This window comes from Schistocerca nitens, chromosome 3 (genome assembly GCF_023898315.1).
Source record: "Schistocerca nitens isolate TAMUIC-IGC-003100 chromosome 3, iqSchNite1.1, whole genome shotgun sequence".
Lineage (NCBI taxonomy): Eukaryota > Metazoa > Arthropoda > Insecta > Orthoptera > Acrididae > Schistocerca > Schistocerca nitens.
In genome coordinates, this window is record NC_064616.1 from 129,917,371 (window position 1) to 129,944,179 (window position 26,809).

Here is a 26,809-nt window from a genome sequence, read left to right on the forward strand (position 1 = left end):
CAATGTATAAGGGAAACAGATGCGAAGTTTTTTTGAGGAATCGTACTCGAATTTGCCTGTAGATCATAGGAAGACCACGGAAATCTCTTTGTTGTGCGTTAATCACTTTTGTTGTTCAAGGGAACTGGAAATACTTGAAGCGTAACAAACCGAGAAATTGAAAGGTTAGTTTCAAGTTATTTGTTTACTGTTCTGCAGAACAACTGCACTAGCCACAACGCAACACCGCTGTGAACGCTATTCTCAGGCATGGGACGAGTTGATTGCTGTTCCCGACCAGCAACTGCCCTGACTACTGTCACGGGATTGGAAGCTGCTGCTAATCGATGTGTTGGGAGGGTTACTGAGCGATGCATACCAGAGATGCTAAAGGTACTTCACGTATTGCCCCCTCCTGTGGATACTGATATTTTACTACTCGTACCCCATACGAGGGATCAAAGAGATCTCAGGTTATTACACCCATCCACCTACCGAATAAATCGAGTGAGGTGGCGCAGTGGTTAGAACATTGGACACGAATTCGAGAGGACGATGGTTCAAGTACGCGACCTGTCACCCAGATTCCGTGATTTTCCTAAAGCGCTCCAGGCAAATTCCGGGATGGTTTCTTTGAAAGAAGCACGACCGATTTCCATCCCCATCTTTTCGTAATCTGTGTTTGCGCTCCGTCTCTAATGACTGCACTGTCGACGGAATGTTAAACTCTAACTCTCCTTCCTTCCTAGAGAACAAACTAGAGCTGTTGTCTTCGACTAATATTGAAATGGCCCAATGACACTCACTTCACCTCTTGAGAAACCTGCCACGTCCTTTGTTAAACGGGAGGCAAATGCAAAAGGACAGGGGGCCATTCACCATTGGCAGTTCAAACGTGTGGCACACTACTGTCAACTTAAGAAAGTGACAGCAAGGGATGAGAAGGATCACCACAGTGTGTAAGTCTGGGGGCCTCACTCAACGTGTTAAGAGGCTATTCCGGTAGCCATTGACGGAACAGGATGTAGCCAACTGCAGATTGTGGCGCTCATCGCAACAAACGAAGTTGGCTCGGCTGCGAGATCATACTTGGATCATTCCAATGACTGGCACAGAAGGTTGAGAAGACCAGCCTTACTCACAGAGTCTCAACGAAGCTAACAATCAACAGCATTGTCTCCAGTACTGATTAAGGCTTGAACCAAAGACTTCGAAGGCTCTGTAACAAGCTAGTCTGCGACTTCCTGGACTTGCGCCATAGGGCTGAGAAATGTAGGGCCCTCATAACCGGGTCAGGTGTGGACTAAACAGAGATTCTGCTACCCAGGTAGATGACTGTGTGTGGGGGTGCACACTATAGTTTTAATGGACTAGGCAGCTCTCCATCCAGTTCAGATAACGATAGCTGTAGGGGACCCACAAGTGTGAGTATAGGATCCAAAAAAATGGCTCCCACAGAGTACAGTATTAAATCCTAGTGATTAATTGCCGAAGCATTCGCTCATAGTGCCAGGGTTTCAAGCCCTCCTAAAAAGCGACGGACCCTACGTAAAACTAGGTGTAGAAATGTGGCAAAAATTCGGAAAAATTCAATCGTATATCGAAAGGATACACTAATGAGAAATAAGGGTGGTGTGCTTATCGCAGTAGACAAGAAACCGAAATCCCCCGAAATAAAAATTGAAGTTGGATGGGAGACTGCTTGGGCAAGACTCAGAATCAAGGGTGGGAGTAAACTTACTTTGTATCCTTCTACGAGTCACAAGACTCACCCTCAACTGTAATCAAAAACTTTAAAGAAAACGTCATTTCGCTAACACGCATGTTCTCCAATCATACTGTCATCATCAGAGGAGACTTTCATGATCCAGCAATCAATTTGGATAGTTACATACAGTTTTGTAAGTGATGGGCGTGCAAGAGATCGTGTGAAGCAATACTAAATGCATTTTATGAATACTACCTAGAGCGGATAGTTCAGACGCCCGCTCATGATGGAAATATATTGGATCTAACTGCAACTAACAGACCTGACCTCTTTGAGTACGTTCACCATGAAACTGGTATCAGTGACCTGAGGCAGCTGTAGCAACAGTGATTACCAAAGTAAAAAGGGTAACTAAAACAAGTAGAAGGATTTATATGTTCAGTATAGTAAACAAAGGGGTTGTGTAACTTCAGACATTTATCTCTGTGTAGGAACACGTAGAAGAACTACTGCTCATGTTAGAATGATTGACCATGCACTTGACAGATATGTACATAGTAGAACAGTTCGTGATATGAGGGACCCTCCATTGTATACAGTCACTCTAAACAAACTTCTAAAGAAACTGAGACTATTGCGTAATAGGTACAAAACAAAGCATGGCGCTATAGATAGAGAGGAGCTGAATGACACACGTTTGGTTGTCAAGAAGGCAATGCGTGGAGCCCTCAACGATTACTGTTGAAGAGTATTGTTGAAAGAACTCTCAGAAAATTCTGATAACATGCGAAGGCTGTCAGTGGCACCGAAGTTAATGTCCAGACATTCATGGATGACACAGAGACTGAAACCGAGGACAGCAAAGCAAACGAAAAAAGCTGTACTACATTTCAAGTTTTCCTTTACAAAGAAAAATTCAGGTGTAGTACTACAATTTAATTATCGCGCCACCATAATGCTGAGCGACGTAGATATTAGTGCCAGTGACACTGAGAAAGAACTGAATATTCTAAAACTGAAAAATGTTCCAGGGTCCAATGGAATCCCTATCAGATTCTATACAGAATTTGTGGTTGAGTAAAACCCTCATTTAGCCCGCCCGGCTAGCCGTGCGGTCTAACGCTCTGCTTCCCGAGCGGGAAGGCGTGCCGATCCTCGGCACGAATCCGCCTGGCGGGTTAGTGTCGAGGGCCGGTGTGCCGACCAGTCTGTGGATGGTTTTTAAGGCGGTTTTCCATCTGCCTCGGCGAATGCGGGCTGGTTCCCCTTATTCCGCCTCAGTTACACTATGTCGGCGATTGCTGCGCAAACACTTTCTCCACGTACGCATACACCATACCACGCAGACATTGGGGTTACACTCGTCTGGTGTGAGACGTTCCCGGGGGGGCCACTGGGGGCCGAACCGCGCAATAACCCTGGATTCGGTGTGGGGCGGCGGTGGGGTGAGTGGACTGCTGTAGCCTGCTGTGGGGTTGTGTAGCACTGAGGGCTACGGCGGGGACGAAGCCTCTCCGTCGTTTCTAGGTCCCCATTCCCATACAATACAATACAAAACCCTCTTTTACCCCTCGAACAAAAAAGTATGCTTACTAGTTGGAAAAAAAGCACAGGTCAAACCCGCGTACAAAAAGGGTAGCAGAAATGATCCACATTCCACAAAACTACCGTAATCTCATCGACATCCATCTGTTGCAGAACCCGAGAACATATTCTCAGCTCAAAGGTAATGAGATATCTCGGACGGAATGATGTCCTCCATACCAACCAGTACAGATTCCGAAAACATCAGTGATGTGCAACCCAACTCCCGTTTTTCTTCTCACATGAAAGCCATGGATCAAGGTAGTCAGGTGGATGCAGCGTTTCTTGGATTTTAAAAGAATTTGAATAATACTATGCCTACGCTTATCACCGAAAGTAGGAGCATATGGGATATCAAGCGAAATTTGTGACTGAAGAGTTCTTGGCAGGGAGAATACAGCGTGGTGTCTTGAAAGGAGAGTCACCGACAGGTGTAGAACTAACTTCAGATGTTTCCCTGGGAAGTGTGTAGGAGCCTGGTTTTTAATATTGTACATTAATGATCCGTGTGGGACCCGTACCAAATAGGACTAAAGAGGGATATTTAACGTTTATAAGTAAGAGCAGCACAAATGGCTACAGATTTTTTGATGCATGGGTTACGGAGATGCAGAAAAAACTACAGTGGCTATTTCTTGAAGATAGATACAAAGTACGGTGTGAAACCCTACCTACAAAGTTTCAAGAACCGGCTTTAAGCGAGGAATCTAGGAATGCATTATAATCCCCTACGTATCATTACCGGAGGTATCGCATGGAGAAAATTTGTCTAATTACAGAGCGCAGACGAGCATATAAGCACGGGAAGAAATTTTAACGTACGTTTCAGTGGTAGGTACCCTCCATCATACATTTCCAGAGTACAAATGTAGATGTAGATTACTGTACAGCAATTTTAATCCCGAAGTTGGTTTTCTGCTATTGGGGGCAGACTAGGCACCGTCACGCCATCGTGGACCGTGACATAAAGGAAGTTCTGGATTCCCTCACTGCTCACGAATCACGATATTAAAAAAGGGACTGGTGTCATTCAGTCGTCGACACGACATTGAAGAAAAATAGTTTTCTCTTCGTGTACAAAAATTATGTCTTTATTGTAGCTTTCGAGGTGTCTCAGCGGGCTACGGAACTCGTATCGTAGGGAGTGGAGCAATAATCTCTGTCCGGTTAACACGATTTAGGCTCTTCATGCAAGTGTCCAGGCCACTGCCAGTTTCCTTCTCTGTAATTATCTACCTGTTCAAAATGACTACCTCATCGGCTGAACATTTTATCCTCTTAAACTAAGAAATTAAAGATTACGTGTTTCGAAGACGATACATTGAAAATATACAGGGTGATTCAAAAAGAATACCACAACTTTAAAAATGTGTATTTAGTGAAAGAAACATAATATAACCTTCTGTTATACATCATTACAAAGAGTATTTAAAAAGTTTTTTTTTCACTCAAAAACAAGTTCAGAGATGTTCAATATGGCCCCCTCCAGACACACGAGCAATATCAACCCGATACTCCAACTCGTTCCACACTCTCTGTAGCATATCAGGCGTAACAGTTTGGATAGCTGCTGTTATTTCTCGTTTCAAATCATCAATGGTGGCTGGGAGAGGTGGCCGAAACACCATATCCTTAACATACCCCCTTAAGAAAAAATCGCAGGGGGTAAGATCAGGGCTTCTTGGAGGCCAGTGATGAAGTGCTCTGTCACGGGCTGCCTGGCGGCCGATCCATCGCCTCGGGTAGTTGACGTTCAGGTAGTTATGGACAGATAAGTGCCAATGTGGTGGCGCTCCATCCTGCTGAAATATGAATTGTTGTGCTTCTTGTTCGAGCTGAGGGAACAGCCAATTCTGTAACATCTCCAGATACTGTAGTCCAGTTACAGTAGCACCTTCGAAGAAAAAGGGACCAAAAATTTTATTGGCTGAAATGGCACAGAAAACTTTAATACACCACCTATCAGGAGGTTTAACACCATACTTCGTTCGAAATGCACGCTGAACAACTGTCGTCGATTCACTTCTGCCGTACTCAATAGCACAAAAAGCTTTCTGTTGAGCGGTCGCCATCTTAGCATCAACTGACGCTGACGCCTAGTCAACAGCGCCTCAAGCGAACAAATGTACAACTAAATGAAACTTTATAGCTCCTTTAATTCGCCGACAGATAGTGCTTAGCTCTGCCTTTTGTCGTTGCAGAGTTTTAAATTCCTAAAGTTGTGGTATTCTTTTTGAATCACCCTGTACTTTGTAACACATTCTTACAAGAAAACTAATAAAGTCATGTTAATGTTTCAGTCGGTGATGTCAACACAGAAGAACACCGTCGTCCTAGCATATAGCGGAGGACTGGACACTTCATGTATCCTCCGCTGGCTTATCGATAAAGGGTACGACGTCATCGCTTATATGGTAAGTTTTTGTGTTTGTTATTTACGAAGCTATATGCAGAAAAAATATTTTCGCAATATATTACTTATATGAGCGATGTAGTCCCAGGCGTTCGTGAGGTTTAACCTGCACTCAATGATTAGTTCATCAAACTGGCATTGTTGGCTGGGAGACTGCGAGAGGCCTAATTGCAGAATGGCCTCTTTCCGTGCATTGTGTCTTAAGTGTATCTGTTGAGTGTAGGTGACTGTGTGTATAGCGTGGAGTCATGAGTTGTTGTATGATGAGATAAGGGGGAGGTTGATACCTTGCGCCACCACATACCCTACTCTCATCAAATGACAGCAAGGGGAGCGCCGAGCTTAACGCCCTCATCTGATGGACGGAACGCCATCCACAACGCCACGTGTCCTCACCCCGTGAGACACTGCGGATAGGTTTGGAATTTAATTCAGGACATTGGCGCAAAGTGTGGTGATCAGGAACTTTTCACCCTTGATGCAAAAATAGTGGTGGTGATTCGAACAGGCTAGTTCCGAGTCGAGTGCCAACGCACAGGTCTACCTCGACTTTGGCTACAGACACAGATAGTTTGCCAGAGACAAGCTAATTTCTCGTACACGGCTCTTGCTCCATCTTCGCTGATCCACTTAACTGTGCTTACTAAAGCAATTCGCTCGTGTGAGTAAACAGAGAATCACTGGTTCTCAGTGGTATGTTTCCGCCGTTGCTTCAGTATGCAGCGTGGCGCTGGAAGATACCTACGTATGCAATAGCAGTAGGGTGTAACACTCCAAATATGACGTATGGTAGATAAACAGTTTTTCTCTGAAGTGATAGTATAGCGTTACCACATTATTTGCGTCAAATTAATAGTCACGGGAGCCGCCAATCTTGCCTCGAGCACTCGGGTGCTTAACACCTCGATTCTATTCCACTGTCTACTTCGTCATAAGCGCTTACACATAGAACCGCATATTAGCCATCACTCTGAGGAAAATAATCCATTCTTATTCTATCTTACAACTGCTTACGAAAGAATGATTTGGCCCTCTGTGTCAGATTAGTATAAGATTGGTCCATTTCATACATTGTTTCTGTTCTCCGTAAAATTAGTGTGTAAGAAGAAATCGAAGAATAATGAGAATGGATTAGAAAAAAGCTTTAAGGCGTAATAGACCACGAATATTTCCTGTTAGAGGAAATTCGATAAACTTTACACCTTTGGTTCTTCACCCAGACATAAATATGTTACTTGGTTGAACTGTGCCATATTTATTTGTTATTAGGCGCTTCCTCGGTAACAGCGGAATGATAAAACGCACTTCTACAAAGGAAATTTAGAACAATTTGTTTAAATATCGCATTTCAGCTGAGAGTTAAGCTGTTGTCACACGGGACGTGTTTCTCACCGCCAGACGTGATGTCCGTTGTGATTGCTGCACGCTCTGAAACGACCTGCTACATCGCCCGGAACGTGCTCCTTATCGCTCTCCATTGGCAGTTCCCAGCTACTTCTGGCGCGTAAATTCCACAGTTTCTTTACGACATTGGAAGCGCGTCAGACAGCAGCATTAACTGTCGTAGAAGAGCGGAGACAATCGTAAAGAAGATTCTGCACTCGTCGATGGCTTGAACAACAAATCACTAGTAGTGGAACACTACGTAATGATGTATAAAGATTTGAAATACATACTAATAGCAGTTCTTCGTTAACACACTTGAATATTCTCTCAATTTCCGGTTTTAAACTGAATATAGTTAAAGTATAGTGTCTAAAGTCGGTTTACGCATGCATACTACACACATTCTTGATGTTGCATTAACTACCATCACTCTGATGTAATTTACTTCATCATATAATTTCAAGAGGGAGCTTTGTTTCGTAATTTCATTTGAATGGAAGACGAGATTTTTTTCTAAACTGCTCACCATCACTGAAAGAGATATTTACTGGCAAGATACAGACACGAGGCAGTCTACAAAAGCAAGAGATAAATATTATGTACGCTACACAGAAGTTTCATAATAGCAAAAACTTCCAGAGTGTACTTTTGTTTACTTTCTCACATAGACTGGCCAGTCACGTTAAGATTTCAGACCACTGTGTAAACATTCCAGCCGCTGGCCTTTGCAACAAGAATTGCAGCAAATACGTTATTTATAATAAATAACATAGTCTATTGCAAATAATATTCCTATTCAGTTAATAAGATGAACCCAGAATCTTTTAGAAAACAATAGGTGAAAAAAAATAATTCTGAGGGAGGTGAACACGAATATGCTACGCTTTATTTCGCAGCTCATAACTCTTCTACTACACTATAACTCTTGTACTACACTACAGTTCCAAAACCGCAGCCAGCTCTCCGTATATGGTCAAAAATGTGTGTGAAATTTTATGGGACTTAACTGCTAAGGTCATCAGTCCCTAAGCTTACACACTACTTAACCTCAACTATCCCAACGACAAACACACACACCCATGCCCGAGGGAGGACTCGAACCTCCGCCGGGGGCCAGCCGCACAGTCTATGACTGCAGCGCCTGAGACCGTTCGGCTAATCCCTCGCGGCGTATGTGGTGTACACTGACTAAGGACTGTATCTAGAAATGTTATTTTCCGATTTTTAACTATGACAAATTGTATCGAAACGACGCGCTTTTGATAGATCGTCATTGTGCCGTAGCACTGAAACAGTGTACTTTCATAGGACACGAGTTATAACGCTAAAAACATCAAATACAGGAAGCTTTTAACTATCGATACATTGTTTCCTGTCATTTTTCTATAACAAACCGTAACTAGAACTACGCGTTTTCGACACGTCCTCAATTTGCTGATGCTTTGGAAGAGCTTATTTTTCATACCACTTACGCTGTTATAAAGGAAACCGACCAAATGAAAATTTGAGTTGCATATAATATGGCTGTCCATAAGTTCTGCCTGTGACGCAAAAACAACGTCGCATCTCAGTGGCCACGCTCCCTTGCGGGAGGCAAATCTCTGACATGCCAGATTCTCCATTTTACGCTCTGTAGTGTAGTGGAACGTGGAATTCCACGATGCGACGTCACCAGTTCCTCGTCCACTTTATACTATTTGGGTAAAGAAGAAAATTTTACTTCTGTCACTAATTGGTTTCGCGCGAATAATAATAATAATAAAATAATAATAATAAACGTTACCACGATTGATACGCTGCAGGAAAACCGTTAGCGTTCAAAACAGCTTACATTCATCTCGGAATGGATAAATACACTACTGGCCATTAAAATTGCTACACCACGAAGATGTTACTCCTGGGGTTTTTGCCCGTGTCAGACAGACCATGATCCGACAGTGTAACCTTTCTTTACGTGTCATTAGAGGCATTTTTGAAAATCTACTGTGATTGAAATTGAGTTGTGTTAATGTGTTGTCTCTTGGTCATAAAAAATGGAAAAGCGTTTGTTGGTTTAATTAATTTGCCGCCAAAGAAATCTTCCTCTACCGGTTTAAATACTCCTCATAAGGAAAAATATTTGTTTTGATGTCCCCTACAACGTCCCAGAGTTTGTCGGTTTAAATACTTTTCACCTTGTATATCCCAGCACCGCAAACCATCATGCGGTGTGTGGCAGACGTTACACTGCGAACCACAATCACAATGTCCCTTTTTTTTTTTGTTCCAGTCGTGAATGGTACATGGGAAGAACAGTTGTCGGTACTTTTCTGTATAAGCCCGAAGATAGTACCGACTATGCAATTACTGTTTGAACGGCCAATGCAACGAGCAATTTCAGCGTTTTAGGGAAAGGCGCCTACCCAGCTTACCACATCCCTTATTCTCGTAGTATGCTTCATTCCTTCGATTACAGGCGGCTGAAATTACAGACTCATTCATAATGATATTTCACATCTTGTGGTTTGCTGAAATCACTATATCAGATTACTGACTTTATACGGTATTTACTGACGAGTCAAGATATCGTTCATCACTTTAGATTTCTCTTCAAGCTCAAAAGGCACTCCACATTAAACAATTCTTACAGAACCTATCACACGGGCACACACACACACACACACACACACACACACACACACACACACACACACACACACACACACACATGCATACACTATCGACCATTATAATTGCTACACCAAGAAGAAATGCAGATGATAAACGGGTATTCATTGGACAAATATATTATACTAGAACTGACATGTGATTATATTTTCACGCAATTTGGGTGCCTAGATCCTGAGAAATCAGTACCCAGAACAACCACCTCTGGCCGTAATAACGGCCTTGATACGTCTGGGCATTGAGTTAAACAGAGCTTGGATAGCTTGTACAGGTACAGCTGCCCACGCAGCTTCAACACGATACCACAGTTCATCAAGAGTAGTGACTGGCGTATTGTGACGAGCCAGTTGCTCGGCCACATTTGACTATACGTTTTCAGTTGGTGAGAGATCTGGAGAATGTGCTGGCCAGGGCAGCAGTCGAACATTTTCTGTATCCAGAAAGGCCCGTACAGGACTTGCAACATGCGTTCGTGCATTATCCTGCTGAAATGTAGGGTTTCGCAGGGATCGAATGAAGGGTAGAGCCACGGGTCGTAACACATCTGAAATGTAACGTCCAATGTTCAAAGTGCCGTCAATGCGAACAAGAGGTGACCGAGACGTGTAACTAATGGCACCCCATACCATCACACCGGGTGATACGCCAGTATGGCGATGACGAATACACGCTTCCAATGTGCGTTCACCGCGATGTCGCCAAACACGGATGCGACCATCATGATGCTGTAAACACAACCTGGATTCATCCGAAAAAATGACGTTTTGCCATTCGTGCACCCAGGTTCGTCGTTGAGAACACCATCGCAGGCGCTCCTATCTGTGATGCAGCGTCAAGGGTAACCACAGCCATGGTCTCCGAGCTGATAGTCCATGCTGCTGCGAACGTCGTCGAACTGTTCGTGCAGATGGTTGTTGTCTTGCAAACGTCCCCATCTGTTGACTCAGGGATCGAGACGTAGCTGCACGATCCGTTTCGGCCATGCGGATAAGATGCCTGTCATCTCAACTGCTAGTGATACGAGGCCGTTGGGATCCAGCACGGCATTCCATATTACCGTCTTGAACCCACCGATTCCATGTTCTGCTAACAGTCATTGGATCTCGACCAATGCGAGCAGCAATGTCGCTATACGAGAAACCGCAATCGCGATAGGGTACATTCCGACCTTTATAGAAGTCGGAAACGTGATGGTACGCATTTCTCCTCCTTACACGAGACATCTCAACAACGTTTCACCAGGCAACGCCGGTCAACTGCTGTTTGTGTATGAGAAATCGGTTGTAAACTCTCGTCATGTCAGCACGTTTTAGGTGTCGCCACCAGCGCCAATCTTGTGTGAATGCTCTGAAAAGCTAATCATTTGCATATCACAGCATCTTCTTCCTGTCGGTTAAATTTCGCGTCTGTGGCACGTTATCTTCGTGGTGTAGCAATTTTAATGGCCATTAGTGTATTTGAACAAGCGATGCAGGCTTACCAATGTATAGTTAGGACAGCTAATCAAAGAATATTGATATCAGTATGCTTCTCAGGGAGTAAACCAGTGAGTTAATCGAATCTCGCTTTCACGTGTTCTGTTCAAAAAACTCCGGAACCTTTTCCACGTTTACGATTTACTGATTGTGCGTGGTCTTCTTCGAAATACCCTCCTCCACAATTGATACACCGCCATCAACGCCGTTTCCACTTCTGGAAGCAGTCTTGGTACGCCTCTTGCTGGATCGCGCGAACCGCCGCCTGCGAATTTTCTTTTATATCGTCGGTCGTTCCAAATCTTCGTCCTCTCAACGGGGTTTTCAACTTTGGGAATAAAAAAAATGCGCTGGGGTCAGGTCTGGAGAGTACGGAGATTGAGGCAGCACAGTGATTTCGTTTCTTGTGCAGTAGTCACGCACCAAGAGCGATGAATGTTACGGTGTATTATCGTGATGCAAGAGCCATGAATTGTCTCGCCTCATTTCAGGAGGTTTCCTTCTCGCATTTATTCGCAGGCGTCGCAACACGTCCCGATAGTAATATCGATTAACAGTTTGTGCCTGTACTCGAATTCATGAGGAACTAATCCTTCAAAGTTAAAGACAACTATCAGCATGGCTTTGACATTTGACCTGACCTGACGAGCTTTCTTTGGTCTTGGAGAAACTTTCGCGACCCATTCTGAATATTGAACATTGGTCTCAACATCATAACCGTAGATCCACGTCTCATCGCCAGTTATGATTCTCTTCTCTTTCTCATTTGTCCGATACAAAAGCTCTTCACAGATTGCGTGGCGAAGGTCTTTCTGGTCTTGATTGCTGAGACGTGGGACGAACTGGGCGGCAACGTTATGCACTCCAAGATGCTGCGTCAGGATTTCATGGCATGATCCATCTGAAATGTTACATTCTTCTGTAATCTCTCGCACAGTCAGTCTTCGATTGGTACGCAGGATTTCGTCGACGTCGTCGGTAGACGTCATTGGGCGTCCAGAACGAGGGTCATCTTTAACTTTCTTCCGACCATTTTTAAACCGTGTCAACCACTCGTAACTCCGAGTGCGGCTTATGCACTCGTGACCGTAGACTTCCTGCATCATTTTGTGTGTGTCTGTAAAGATTTTCTTGAGTTTAAAACAAAATTTAATCCATACGCGTTGCGCACAGGTTAAAATATGCCATTGTCAGGCCTCTCTACAAAAAGGGGGACACCACAGAATAATTATCGGCCAGTATCCTTGCTTACAGCATTTTCAAAAATCTTCGAGAAATTAATCTACTCAAGAGTGGTTAGCCATCTCAACAGTAATGGGATACTTAGTAAATCACAGTTCGGATTTCAAAAATGCTGTTCCACTGAGACAGCAGTATACAATTTCACTGTCCACACAATAGAGTCTTTAAATAGTAAATTGTCACCAATAGCAATTTTCTGTGACTTGCCCAAAGCATTTGATTGTGTGAACCATGACATTATGTTACAGAAATTACATTTCTATGGTATAAATGGAATAGCATATGAGTGGTTTAAGTCATACCTACAGAACAAGAAGCTAAAAGTTTCCTTATGTGTGTCAAGTGATTTAAATAAGTTTGCCATTACATCTGACTGGGGTGAAATTACTTTAGCTGTTCCACAGGTTTCAATCATGGGTCCCCTTCTGTTCTTGATATATGTGAACGACCTCCCTTCCTGTCTGAAACAGGAAGCTGAACTGACACTGATGATACAAGCATCATTATTAATCCAGTAAAGGAAACTCCAATTGAAAATTATACAAATAAGGTCTTTGGAAAAGTCATTAATCGGATTCTGCAAAAGGGCTTCTCTAAACTTCGAAAAAACACAGTACATCCAATTTTCTGCTGCAAAAAGTACAGTTCCTTCATTAAATATAACACACCAACAGAAGTCAGTAGACAGGGTAGAGCATACTAAGTTTTTGGGTGTACATATAGATGAGAATCGTAATTGGAAAATTCATATTTTGGATCTTCTAAAGCGAATAGGTTCAGCAACTTTTAAAATCAGAATAATTGCCAATTTTTAGGATATAGAAATTAGTAAGCTAACATACTTTCACTCTCTGATGTTATACGGAATAATATTTTGGGGTAACTCAACATTTAGACAAAAAGTATTCACTGCTCAAAAGAAAGTGGTTAGAATAATGTGCGGGGTTCATAGTCGCACATCTTGTAGGCAGCTTTTTAAAAGATTGGGAATTCGTACAACAGACTCACAGTACATTTACTCACTACTGAAAATTGTTCTCAACAAGATGGACCAGTTTAAAAACAACAGTGACATTCATGATTATAATACCAGACAAAAGAAAGACCTACACTATCCTTTACTAAACCTATCTTTGGCACAGAAAGGGGTAAAATATGCTGCTATAAAAATGTTCGACAAATTACCAGATGAAATAAAAGTCTGACAGACAGCAGTAATAACTTCAAAAATAAATTGAAATCATATATCCTTCACAACTCCTTCTATGCCATAGATGAATTCTTGAATAGGAATAAATAAATCTATAAATATAGTAAATGCATTTTGTGCCATTTAAGGGAATGGGGTAAATAATAGAAATATTAATCTTTAACTCTGTATTGTAATATATATACAGGGTGTTACAAAAAGGTACGGCCAAACTTTCAGGAAACATTCCTCACACACAAAGAAATAAAATATGTTATGTGGACATGTGTCCGGAAACGCTTACTTTCCATGTTAGAGCTAATTTTATTACTTCTCTTCAAATCACAGCCGGCCGCGGTGGTCACGCGGTTCTAGGCGCGCAGTCCGGAACCGTGCGACTGCTACGGTCGCAGGTTCGAATCCTGCCTCGGGCATGGATGTGTTTGATGTCCTTAGGTTAGTTAGGTTTAAGTAGTTCTAAGTTCTAGGGGACTGATGACCACAGCAGTTGAGTCCCATAGTGCTCAAACCATTTGAATCATTTTTCTTTTCAAATCAAATTAATCATGGAATGGAAACACACAGCAACAGAACGTACCAGCGTGACTTCAAACACTTTGTTACAGGAAATGTTCAAAATGTCCTTCGTTAGCGAGGATAAATGCATCCACCGTCCGTCGCATGGAATCCCTGATGCGCTGATGCAGCCCTGGAGAACGGCGTATTGTATCACAGCCGTCCACAATACGAGCGCGAAGAGTCTCTACATTTGGTACCGCGGTTGCGTAGACAAGAGCTTTCAAATGCCCCGATAAATGAAAGTCAAGAGGGTTGAGGTCAGGAGAGCGTGGAGGCCATGGAATTGGTCCCCCTCTACCAATCCATCGGTCACCAAATCTGTTGTTGAGAAGCGTACGAACAAATGGTTCAAATGGCTCTGAGCACTATGGGACTTAACATCTGAGGTCATCAGTCCCCTAGAACTCAGAACTACTTAAACCGAACTAACCTAAGGACATCACACACATCCATGCCCGAGGCAGGATTCGAACCTGCTACCGTAGCGGTCACGCGGTTCCGGACTGAAGCGCCTAGAACCGCTCGGCCACACCGGCCGGCAAGCGTACGAACACTTCGACTGAAATGTGCAGGAGCTCCATGTTGCATGAACCACATGTTGTGTCGTACTTGTAAAGGCACATGTTCTATCCCGTATGAAATCATGATAACGTGCTCCATTGAGCGTAGGTGGAAGAACATGAGGCCCAATCAAGACATCACCAACAATGCCTGCCCAAACGTTCACAGAAAATCTGTGTTGATGACGTGATTGCACAACTGCGTGCGGATTCTCGTCAGCCCACACGTGTTGATTGTGAAAATTTACAATTTGATCACGTTGGTATGAAGCCTCATCCGTAAAGAGAACATTTGCACTGAAATGAGGATTGAGACATTGTTGGATTAACCATTCGCAAAAGTGTACCCGTGGAGGCCAATCAGCTGCTGATAGTGCCTGCACACGCTGTACATGGTACGGAAACAACTGGTTCTCCCGTAGCACTCTCCATACAGTGACGTGGTCAGCGTTACCTTGTACAGCAGCAACTTCTCTGACGCTAACATTAGGGTTATCGTCAACTGCACGAAGAATGGCCTCGTCCATTGCAGGTGTCCTCGTCGTTCTAGGTCTTCCCCAGTCGCAAGTCATAGGCTGGAATGTTCCGAACTCCCTAAGACGCCGATCAGTTGCTTCGAACGTCTTCCTGTCGGGACACCTTCGTTCTGGAAATCTGTCTCGATACAAACGTACCGCGCCACGGCTATTGCCCCGTGCTAATCCATACATCAAATGGGCATCTGCCAACTCCGCATTTGTAAACATTGCACTCACTGCAAAACCACGTTCGTGATGAACACTAACCTGTTGATGCTACGTACTGATGTGCTTGATGCTAGTACTGTAGAGCAATGAGTCGCATGTCAACACAAGCACAGAAGTCAACATTACCTTCCTTCAATTGGGCCAACTGGCGGTGAATCGAGGAAGTACAGTACATACTGACGAAACTAAAATGAGCTCTAACATGGAAATTAAGCGTTTCCGGACACATGTCCACATATCTTTTCTTTATTTGTGTGTGAGGAATGTTTCCTGAAAGTTTGGCCGTACCTTTTTGTAACACCCTGTATATATTAGAAAATCTTGTTTCATATGTGCATTGCTTATGCACTTGACACGTTCCACACCATAACGGCTGCCGTACCGTGCCATTGATCAATGGAACACGCAACCAACTAACTAACATCTAACTCCGCCATCTCGAAATTCGCGAACTGTCAGACACAACGTTCTACCCAACACAGCATCTAACAGTAACTAACAGATATACAACAATGAAACTTCCACAGTTACACATTAAACACAGGCGTGTGCAGGCAGGGGTGCCAACCACATTTCGCTCCAACACACCAATGGCGCGAAATTACGAATATTCTGGAATTTTTTGAACGTACCTCAAGTTCTGGGGTAAGGACGAGTGTTGTTTGAGGGATCCGTGTCCATGTCAGAAGATATCAACGAAACAATGAAGTAAGGCAGAGAACTACGTAATTCTGTAGCACTCGCGGATGTCGACGTGAGCGGTACCGAAGTCGCGGTGATATAAAAATTCATCTAAATGCTTAGTGTTGCTGTTCAGATCGAAGCAGGCGCGTTTCGTATCCGTAGAACCGGGACCGATCGATCACAGTTGGGAGGATGCTCGACGACCGCTATACATCTTCGAGCAAAGGTTAACATGTTAAGGGCCCTCAGATAAGGTGACCCCATTGGTCATTTGAATAATGCGTCATTGGTCTCTCTCGTAGCCAGATCTGACGAACTCTCGAGACTTTATCTGTGTAAAATGTATTTGAACAAGAAAATAAATGAGCAAAGGAAAGAAAGGGCAGTGCCCGACAGTTAGACCGCGTCTGTTAGGCCTTTGCAGACGAGTATAATTCATATTTTTCCCGAAAAATCTTATTATTCTCTTCCGCATTTTATACTTCAGGAATTATTTATATAAATTAGTTAACTATCATTTAATTTCAAAATGTAAATTGAAAATTTACTTGTGAATGGCTGGCAGTTCTTTTCCCCTCGAGGTATTTTAAAAGCAGTAGTGGAAATCAGAGCCTGACTTAAGCACAGTTACACTACTGCGTTTTGACGCAGGTACAATAAGTGTAGGTTCTCTCAAAATGCCGCTTACCTCTGTGAAACAGTAAACTCACAATGTCGATTTTGCCAATCAGCAAATAGCTGCTGAAACAGGAAAGTGTCGTCAGGCTATGTGATGTCTGTTCATTTAATACGAACATATGAAGAAATTGCGTAATTGCCCTTAACTATCTATGGGATATTTTCCAGTGACATACACAGCAATTAATTCTCGACTAAGTGAGAAACTAGAAGAACGCAAAATACGATGGCGTCAGTCTCATGTAGGATTTCCGAGTTTTTGTATATCAACTTGAGTTTGAACGATTATCGATTAATTTATCCGTACAACAACCGTGCTTCCAAGTTGATGAAGCTGGATCCTTTTTCTTCATTTGTGTGGCCATATTATCCGTACTTGCTTTACAATTCCTGAGGATATTTTCGTTCTGCCGTTCTTTCTTTTACTTTTTTAATTTTTTAGTTGCAACGACAGAACGAAGATACCCTCTGGAATTGTATCCTTTATCGCCTTAAACACACTTCCACTAGAAATTTGTGCACATGAGCTTTATATCCCTTATGTAGACGTGGATAGTTTGAGTTTTCAGGTTGTTCGCAAGGAGAGATTCCGACTTGTTATTTGAACTCAAGTGAATGAAATACGTTTTGTAGTATATACGGCAGAGCCACTTATGTAGAGTACTTGGAAGCAAGTTGGCAATTACAACGTTGCTACTCTGGAAATATGTATTGAATTCAGCGTAATTCGCTTTAACACATCGACAAGTAAAGTATATCGTTTCAATAACTCTGTTCATCGCAGAGAATGTCAGTATCTACCTTAATTCCAGTCTCAATGAAACTAAATTCCAGCTAAGTCCTGAGGTTCGGACATTTTTCTTTCGATCATCGTTTCCAATCCTATCACATGAACGTCTCAGTAGGCAGTGACAAACACACTCGCGGATTAATATTTTAGTAGGTCTCTTATTTAAGCTGTTAGCAACAAGTACATCTGGAAGTAGTAAGACGTTGCATCCGTGTCGCGTAAATGGTACAAATGGCTCTGAGCACTATGGGACTTAACATCTATGGTCATCAGTCCCCTAGAACTTAGAACTACTTAAACCTAACTAACCTAAGGACATCACACAACACCCACTCATCACGAGGCAGAGAAAATCCCTGACCCCGCCGGGAATCGAACCCGGGAACACGCGCGCGGGAAGCGAGAACGCTACCGCACGACCACGAGCTGCGGACGTCGCGTAAATCCTAAACCGGTATGTACAAGGGCAAAACTGCAATATCATCGTAGAAATCAAGCTAACATAATAATGTTTTCGGTTGTCTTCTGAAAATTCAACTGCAGAAGAACGTCGCAAAATATTCCGAGATACGTTTTCAATATTTTTCGTTGAGTCTATGTATTACCTTATACAAACATACCGTTTAACTGTGTTGTAGCTATGGTTTCTATCTGTTATTCCTAACTTTTCTAAGTGGTTCACTTTTCTTTGGTGCGATTTGTGTGAATTTTTTGTACACCGATGAAAGACCTCACTAACGTCCATCGACAGTTTCCTGACGACAGAGGATGTTCTACGCTCAGGGAGGAAACCAAGTATCATTAGTTTTTATGGCTGAGACAGCCTATTCATTATACCGCTAGTATGTGTGAAAGCCATAATCGAAAATTTAAGTTATTTTTCTTCTTCTGCCATTATTGAGAGATTTAAATAGAAGTAATTCAAATACAGGCGACACCATGCAAATTATGAATTTTGTCTCATCTGAACAACCTACTCGGTGTATTTCGTGTTTTGTTTATCATATCTGTTAGCATTACCTTGTCAAGAATTCTGCAGCGGCTTCATACCACGTTCACGTTCTATTCTGGTAGTTCGCTGACTGCGTACGAAAAACTGAACTAAACTTGCATGGCACATGAGTGGTACCCACACTAAAAGATTATCGAATCGTCTTCGGGTTGAGTGGATGGGAATTACAATTGCGCCATATTTTTTATCGCTTAAGCGCCTGGGGATGTACAGGCGGTACAGTGCATCGTAATAACATACGGGAAGTTGTGTGTTAGTCGTAGATTTAAGTCTACAGAGCGAAACGTGACTCATATGTGGAAGCAACCGTGCAGCTGTACATTCTGAGTCAGCCACATTAGGTCACAAATCCTGCGTGACGTGTTATCGGTTATCTGTGCCGAGCGGGAACCACATTGGAGACATTTATACAGGAAAACGGAGTTGAGAACAAAGTTAGCCTGAATTTAATGAGTTACATTAATGTTCTCGTGTAACTTGGTTCAAAAGGCTCTGAGCACTATTGGACTTAGCATCTATGGTCATCAGTCCCTTAGAACTTAGAACTTAACAACACCCAGTCATCACGAGGCAGAGAAAATCCCTGACCCCGCTGGGAATCGAACCCGGGAACACGGGTGCGGGAAGCGAGAACGCTACCACACGACCACGAGCTGCGGACTTTCGTGTAACTGCTTATATTTGTTTTATGGGCATAAGGCCGTGGTACAAGGCATAATTCTCGGCCTAACGTTTCCTCCTGCAATGCTGGAGACATCATCAGAGGCTTAAACGATTCGGAAAGCAGTTACACTCGAAGAAGCTCAGCAAGCCGAACTGTTTATATGTATCCACGCAACGGTCTGTTCGTGACGTCATCATACCGGTGCATAAAATCGCCGAGTCGTACCGACGCATGCTATGGGGCTTGTAGAGGGGAAGAGTTGGTGCTGTTTGTTTTGTGTAGCACTAAAGCCCATAATGTGTCTTATTTCAATCGTTCTTCTTTCCTGTTGAAATTATTTTTGTGCTTTTGAATTTCTATGGCCTCTTTCTACATCTTAACGCAGTAATTATTAGCTACTGCTAAAATCACAGTGTCTGAGAAACTACTCCCGGTCCTAGTACACATTCTGCTATTGCTATTTATCCGTCTTGTCCAGGCGACAACTGCTCTTATGTTCCTAAAGATGAGTGTTAATCCTTGTTTTAGTAGTACCTGTATACACTTGGCCCCAAGTGCAAGGAACTTATGTACTCCTGCTGTGGCAAGCGGCGGGCGTACGCCCTTTGCAGTGTTCAAATATTCGCGCGCCTTTACGGTTGGTTTGAACACAGTATCAATATCGTGCTTTCTGAATACTTTGCTGATGCTCTCTCAGACAGTTTTTATACATGAACGGAAAACTTTCTTTTTAGTCGTTCTTTTTCATTAGAAGCTGTAGACCTTTTAGGATGTAGTGTCCTATTTATCTCTTTGTCTGAGTAGCCGTTTCTTCTTAAAGCAGTTCTTAAACGATAGAGCTGGTGCTCCAAGTACTGTGGTTCACAGATTCTTTCAGCCCGATCCACCAACGTTTTGATCACTCATATTTTTTGCCTGGGATGGTGACTAGAATTAGTGTGCAGGTATCTACCCGACCTGAAATTTGACCTTCTTGTGCTGCCTGTGTAGTAGACGGGTGTGACCTGTGCTTCCTCGCAACTACTGAGCACGGTTTTTTGTTTTAGGGATCTACGGTAGATATTGGTTAAAAGGTGAGAAATTCAATATAGAATCTGATATGGTTCACATCGAGCATCGTTCAGTTTTAGCCATACAGCGATACCTGTATCATTTATCTTTGCAGTGGTACGTAGTGCGCACGGTAGTCCGCAGAATATCTTGCGGAGGGTGGGGCGGGGTGGGGGTGGGGGAGGGGGGTGGGGCACCAAGGCAGAAAAGCTTCAAAATTGCCATTTTCGATATAAATGAGTTGGTCAGTTCCGAGATATGTTATGTCACAAGAATTAAATTTCATATGTGATACACTACCGGCCATTAAAATTGCTACACCACGAAGATGACGTGCTACAGACGCGAAATTCAACCGACAGGAAGAAGATGCCGTGATATGCAAATGATTAGCTCTTCAGAGCATTCACACAAGGTTGGCGCCGGTGGCAATACTCCTTGCGTATTCTGTCCTCGGCTACTTTGATTTCATTACCTAATTTTTCAAAAAGTTTTGTTTCCCGGTCAGTTATTGATTTATTTACATTATCGGTTTCTAAAGTTTCATTCATTTTGATAATGTCCGCGTTGATACGTCGAGTCTCCTGTTTCAGAAAACCTACTTCTTCGTTAACTTTATTAACTTGGTCGGGTATTTCTTCACATGTACTCTGGTTAAATTTAATTGAATAGCCTGTACGTTTTCATGTATTTCTTTTTGTATCGTTTGTGTTTGATTGTGTGTTTCTACGATTTCTGACAGTTCCTGTTCCTGTTTGTTTGTAAGATCTGACAATTTCTTTTCTAAATCATTTGCCAACATTGTATACACTATCGACTGTTTTGATGACTTTGTCTTCGATCTTTTGATCGATTTCATTGGTGAGTTTATTTAAGCGTTAATCAAAATGTTTGTGCATATTTTCAAATAGCGTGTTTACACTTGAAAACTGCTGTTGGAACCCAATTTCCATGTTTGACAATTTTGTGTTTGTCATGTTGTGGCTGATTTCTAGATTCGCCAGTTTTGTGTTCGTTGTGTTGTGGCTGATTTCTAGATTCGCCAGTTTTGTGTACGTTGTGTTGTGGCTGATTTCTAGATTCGACAGTTTTGTGTTCGTTGTGTTGTGACTGATCTTTAAATCAGACAATTGCTCGCTCACGTTTGACATCAGACTATGTAATGCCTCAAGCGTAACTGACGAAGCTTGTGTGTTTGTATTTATGCCATTATCTGTAACCATTGTTTCTCTACCACGATCTGATTGAATCGAAACCGGGCTAGGTTCACTGATTTCACGCGAAATATTTTCATCTGAACTGGTAATCGATGCTTCATCGACTGTGTACAATGTTTCATTTGCAAGTGGTTCGTTATTGTAAATCCCTGTGGAGTGCAATTGAATTGTATTTACTTCTACATTATGTTGTGCTGAAAAACTAATTGCGTCATAATTGACGTCACTATTGTCAGAATCGGTGACGTGTCCATGGACATTTGTCAAATTAAAATTCTCCGATTCCATTGTGAAGATATTATTTTTATCTGTACTTTACAGTTAATTTAAATTTTTAAATTCTCTCGCAGTTGAATTAATAAAAATATCTCGCGATTGTTATTTGTTGCGCGTCGGAAATTTACAAGATGGCGCAGTACGTCTTCTAATTCTGCGATTGTTGAACATAAAAAAGTAATGGAAAATGAAAATGCGTTGGGCGTCATTGGCCGGGAGGCCCCTCGCGGGGCAGGTCCGGCCGCCATATCGCAGGTCTTATTACATTCGGCGCCACATTGGGCGACCTGCACGCCGGATGGGGATGAAATGATGATGAACACGACACAACACCCAGTCCCTGAGCGGAGAAAATCTCCGACCCAGCCGGGAATCGAACCCGGGCCCAGAGGTCGGCAATCCGACACGCTGACCACTCAGCTACTGGGGCGGACTATAAAAAAGTAATTATCAAAGTGTAATTGTGTGTTGCCACCAACACTACCAGGATTTTAATATGGAAAGGAAAAGGTTCTGCTTTAAGTGGAGCTAAGCCAAGGTGCAGCCGCTGCATGCGTTTGCGCTTTCCTACCTTAATTCCGGCTGAGCTGCATCACTCACGATTACGTTAGTTTTGTAAATCCTTGTCCTTGTTCCTTCTGGTTATTGTGCCATCCGTTTATACAGTTAATATTGTTTCAACTTATTCGTCATTTTCCATGTGCGTCATGTAACAGAGAAACAGTAATTAGTACAAGTACATTTGTAGTACAACAATGAAGTACTTACTCTTTGCCGGCCGCCGGTGGCCGAGCGGTTCTGGCGCTACAGTCTGGAACTGCGCGACAGCTACGGTCGCAGGTTCGAATCCTGCCTCGGGCATGGATGTCTGTGTTGTCCTTAGGTTAGTTAGGTTTAAGTAGTTCTAAGTTCTAGGGGACTTATGACCTCAGCAGTTGAGTCCCATAGTGCTCAGAGCCATTTTTGAACTTACTCTTTGTTCCACCAGCACTGTTCCTGGCAGCGGTCGCCAGTGTGGCGAAATAAATAAAAAAATTAAATTTATTGATTTTTTGAAAAGAGGAAAAATTATGGACATGGAACTGTAAGTTTAGAATTTTTGAAAGGCTGTTTTACGGATTGTATTGACCGACTTGAATGCGGACAAATTCAGTGCTGCGTGAAATTTGCCTGTAATATAATTTAGCATTCCGATTAATTACATTTTTGAATTCTACGTCATTGTTGATTTATTCAGAGTTCTCACCTTAGACGTAGAATTCGTCCTTCTGCCACAATATTAATTCATTAGTCGCCATTGGTTTTCTTCTCTTTGTTGACCGTGTGTATCTTCCTGAGTCGCCATCGGTTCACTTCACGAAGACGGTGGAAACCAAGGAATACAATGCTACGTCGCTTTAAATAATTTTCGTAACACTACGATACTTCTCACTATTTTTTATTCACAAGACAATAAGACTTGCTCTGCTCGTCGCACAAACCATAATTACTAACTATATGGCTGCCTTTCCGCACACACCAAAATTTACATCCGTCCTCCACAAGGCAACAATCGAAAGTGTCCCTTAGCTCCTTCTTGGAGTATGAAACAAAAGAGAATCCAATGTGAACATTACAAAGATTATAATCTACATGCCTCTCAATTTAATCTTTGGCGCAGCCTTTAAGGTATCGTATGTCTCTGCGTCGGAATGTATCATTACAGCATGTTGCAGGTCCTGTACGGGCCTTTCTGTATACAGAAAATTTTCGACTGCTACCCAGGCCAGCACATTCTCCAGATCTCTCACCAATTGAAAACGTCTGGTCAATGGGGGCCGAGCAACTGGCTCGTCACAATACGCCAGTCACTACTCTTGATGAATTGTGGTATCGTGTTGAAGCTGCATGAGCAGCTGTACCTGTACACGCCATCCAAGCTCTGTTTGACTCAATGCCCAGGCGTATCAAGGCCGTTATTACGGCCAGAGGTGGTTGTTCTGGGTACTGATTTCTCAGGATCTATGCACCCAAATTGCGTGGAAATGTAATCACATGTCAGTTCTAGTATAATATATTTGCCCAATGAATAGCCGTTTATGATATGCATTTCTTCTTGATGTAGTAATTTTAATGGCCAGTAGTATTCCAGAAAACTGATGGTTCTCCACTATACAGGGGTAAATTTTAAGTTCACAAACGAGAATAACTCGAAAAATAAGCTTCACACGAAAAAATGTGTAGAATCCAAAAAAATGGTTCAAATGGCTCTGAGCACTATGGGACTTAACTTCTAAGGTCATCAGTCCCCTAGAACTTAGAACTACTTAAACCTAACTAACCTAAGGACATCACACACATCCATGCCCGAGGCAGGATTCGAACCTGCGACCGTAGCGGCCGCGCGGTTCCAGACTGTAGCGCCTTTAACCGCTTGGCCACCACGGCCGGCTGTGTAGAATCCAAAATTGATTTATTTCGAGGGGGAGTGTCTTGCTCGACACTTTCCTTGTCAACTCCTGTTAACTCACACACTGCTCTGATTGTTAAATGGCGATCTTGTCGAACAAGTTTACCGATTTTTTCAATGTTTGCATCAGTTTTTGCTGACAATGGTCTGCCAGTGCGAGTGTCATCACTGGTGTCTTCGCGGCCATCTTTAAATCGTTTAAACCACTCAAACACTTGTGTTCGCGATAAACAATCATCGCCGTACACTTGTTGTAACATTACAAACGTTTCACTTGCAGATTTTCCTAGTTTGAAACAAAATTTGATGTTAACACGCTGTTCTTTCTGTACACTCAACATTTTCCGACGCACAGACAAAACGTCAACTACTTAAAACAGACGCCACGGGCAGACTGAGTGCAGGAGGCAGATGAAACTCGAGCAGTAGGCGGAGCGAGAGTCACGTGACAGGCCACGCGACTTTCAGCCTTATTGCATTCGTTTTATTGTTTCACCAGTACTAGTCCGGTTTTTTTCTAGCCACACTTCGTATTGTCATTGACAGAGAAGGATGCAATGTTGAAGCTGAAAAGTTTTGTAACAATGCTGATATGCAGACAGCTGGTGCCACATTCAACAGAAATTCCACATTACGTTCGAAAACTGTCACGAACACTTTTGTTGAATATTTCGTTAAAAATGCAACTTAAAATAATTAAAAAACCTTATAAAAATAAATTTTGGAATTGAAAGTACTTAGCTATTTAGTGTAATTTTGTGTATATCATTTCATTGTAAATAAAACAAATAAAATTATAAAGGAAAATATTTTATATTTGTGCGTACTATCTGAAACACACTCCTTGGTTACTTCGTTCCATAATCTGGAAACTGCATCATTACTGTCATACTATCCGAATTTCTGAATCCAAATTGATGGACACAAGTTAATGTCTTGTACATGTTATTCTGCATTCATTAAAGCAAGAACATCGCAAAAAGATGTCACATACAACAGCTTATAGTAACGTGCCACAGCATGACTTTACAATGCATTGTCATCTGGTAGGGACACATTTCCGTCCCTCAGTGACACTCATATCTGTCTCCGTTTACAAGTAAATGAGAACTATTCAGTGGCGGCAATGCCGCGATCGCTGGCAAGCTATTGTTGTAAATACGGTAGAGTAAATAAATGAAATAAAAGTAATTTCGCATGTATAATTATACAAGGGCAGTTCAATAAGTAATGCAACACATTTTTTTTCTGAAACAGGGGTTGTTTTATTCAGCATTGAAATACACCAGGTTATTCCCCAATCTTTTAGCTACACAACACTATTTTTCAACGTAATCTCCATTCAATGCTACAGCCTTACGCCACCTTGAAATGAGGGCCTGTATGCCTGCACGGTACCATTCCACTGGTCGATGTCGGAGCCAACGTCGTACTGCATCAATAACTTCATCATCATCCGCGTAGTGCGTCCCACGGATTGCGTCCTTCATTGGGCCAAACATATGGAAATCCGACAGTGCGAGATCGGGGCTGTAGGGTGCATGAGGAAGAACAGTCCACTGAAGTTTTGTGAGCTCCTCTCGGGTGCGAAGACTTGTGTGAGGTCTTGCGTTGTCATGAAGAAGGAGAAGTTCGTTCAGATTTTTGTGCCTACGAACACGCTGAAGTCGTTTCTTCAATTTCTGAAGAGTAGCACAATACACTTCAGAGTTGATCGTTTGACCATGGGGAAGGACATCGAACAGAATAACCCCTTCAGCGTCCCAGAAGACTGTAACCATGACTTTACCGGCTGAGGGTATGGCTTTAAACTTTTTCTTGGTAGGGGAGTGGGTGTGGCGCCACTCCATTGATTGCCGTTTTGTTTCAGGTTCGATGTGATGAACCCATGTTTCATCGCCTGTAACAATCTTTGACAAGAAAATGTCACCCTCAGCCACATGACGAGCAAGCAATTCCGCACAAATGGTTCTCCTTTGCTCTTTATGGTGTTCGGTTAGACAACGAGGGACCCAGCGGGAACATACCTTTGAATATCCCAACTGGTGAACAATTGTGACAGCACTACCAACAGAGATGTCAAGTTGAGCACTGAGTTGTTTGATGGTGATCCGTCGATCATCTCGAACGAGTGTGTTCGCACGCTCCGCCATTGCAGGAGTCACAGTTGTGCACGGCCGGCCCGCGTGCGGGAGATCAGACAGTCTTGCTTGACCTTGCGGCGATGATGACACACGCTTTGCCCAACGACTCACCGTGCTTTTGCCCACTGCCAGATCACCGTAGACATTCTGCAAGCGCCTATGAATATCTGAGATGCCCTGGTTTTCCGCCAAAAGAAACTCGATCACTGCCCGTTGTTTGCAACGCACATCCGTTACAGACGCCATTTTAACAGCTCCGTACAGCGCTGCCACCTGTCGGAAGTCAATGAAACTATACGAGACGAAGCGGGAATTTT

At 42.9% G+C, this 26,809-nt stretch overlaps 2 protein-coding genes across 2 annotated transcripts in view; one reads left to right on the top strand and one right to left on the bottom strand.

The window, feature by feature from the left end:
- The window catches only part of LOC126248073 (band 7 protein AGAP004871-like), a 439,986-nt gene extending 421,202 nt beyond the window's left edge, over positions 1-18,784 (bottom strand). The window contains exon 1 of the mRNA XM_049948729.1: positions 18,701-18,784. The gene's annotated coding sequence lies outside the window, so the exon portion shown is untranslated. The remainder of the gene's footprint in view (positions 1-18,700) is intronic.
- Positions 1-26,809, top strand: part of LOC126248072 (argininosuccinate synthase) — a 174,181-nt gene that overhangs the window by 28,813 nt on the left and 118,559 nt on the right. The window contains exon 2 of the mRNA XM_049948723.1: positions 5,572-5,685. Coding sequence (XP_049804680.1) covers positions 5,578-5,685 — 108 coding nt within the window. The 5' untranslated portion in view covers positions 5,572-5,577. The remainder of the gene's footprint in view (positions 1-5,571; positions 5,686-26,809) is intronic.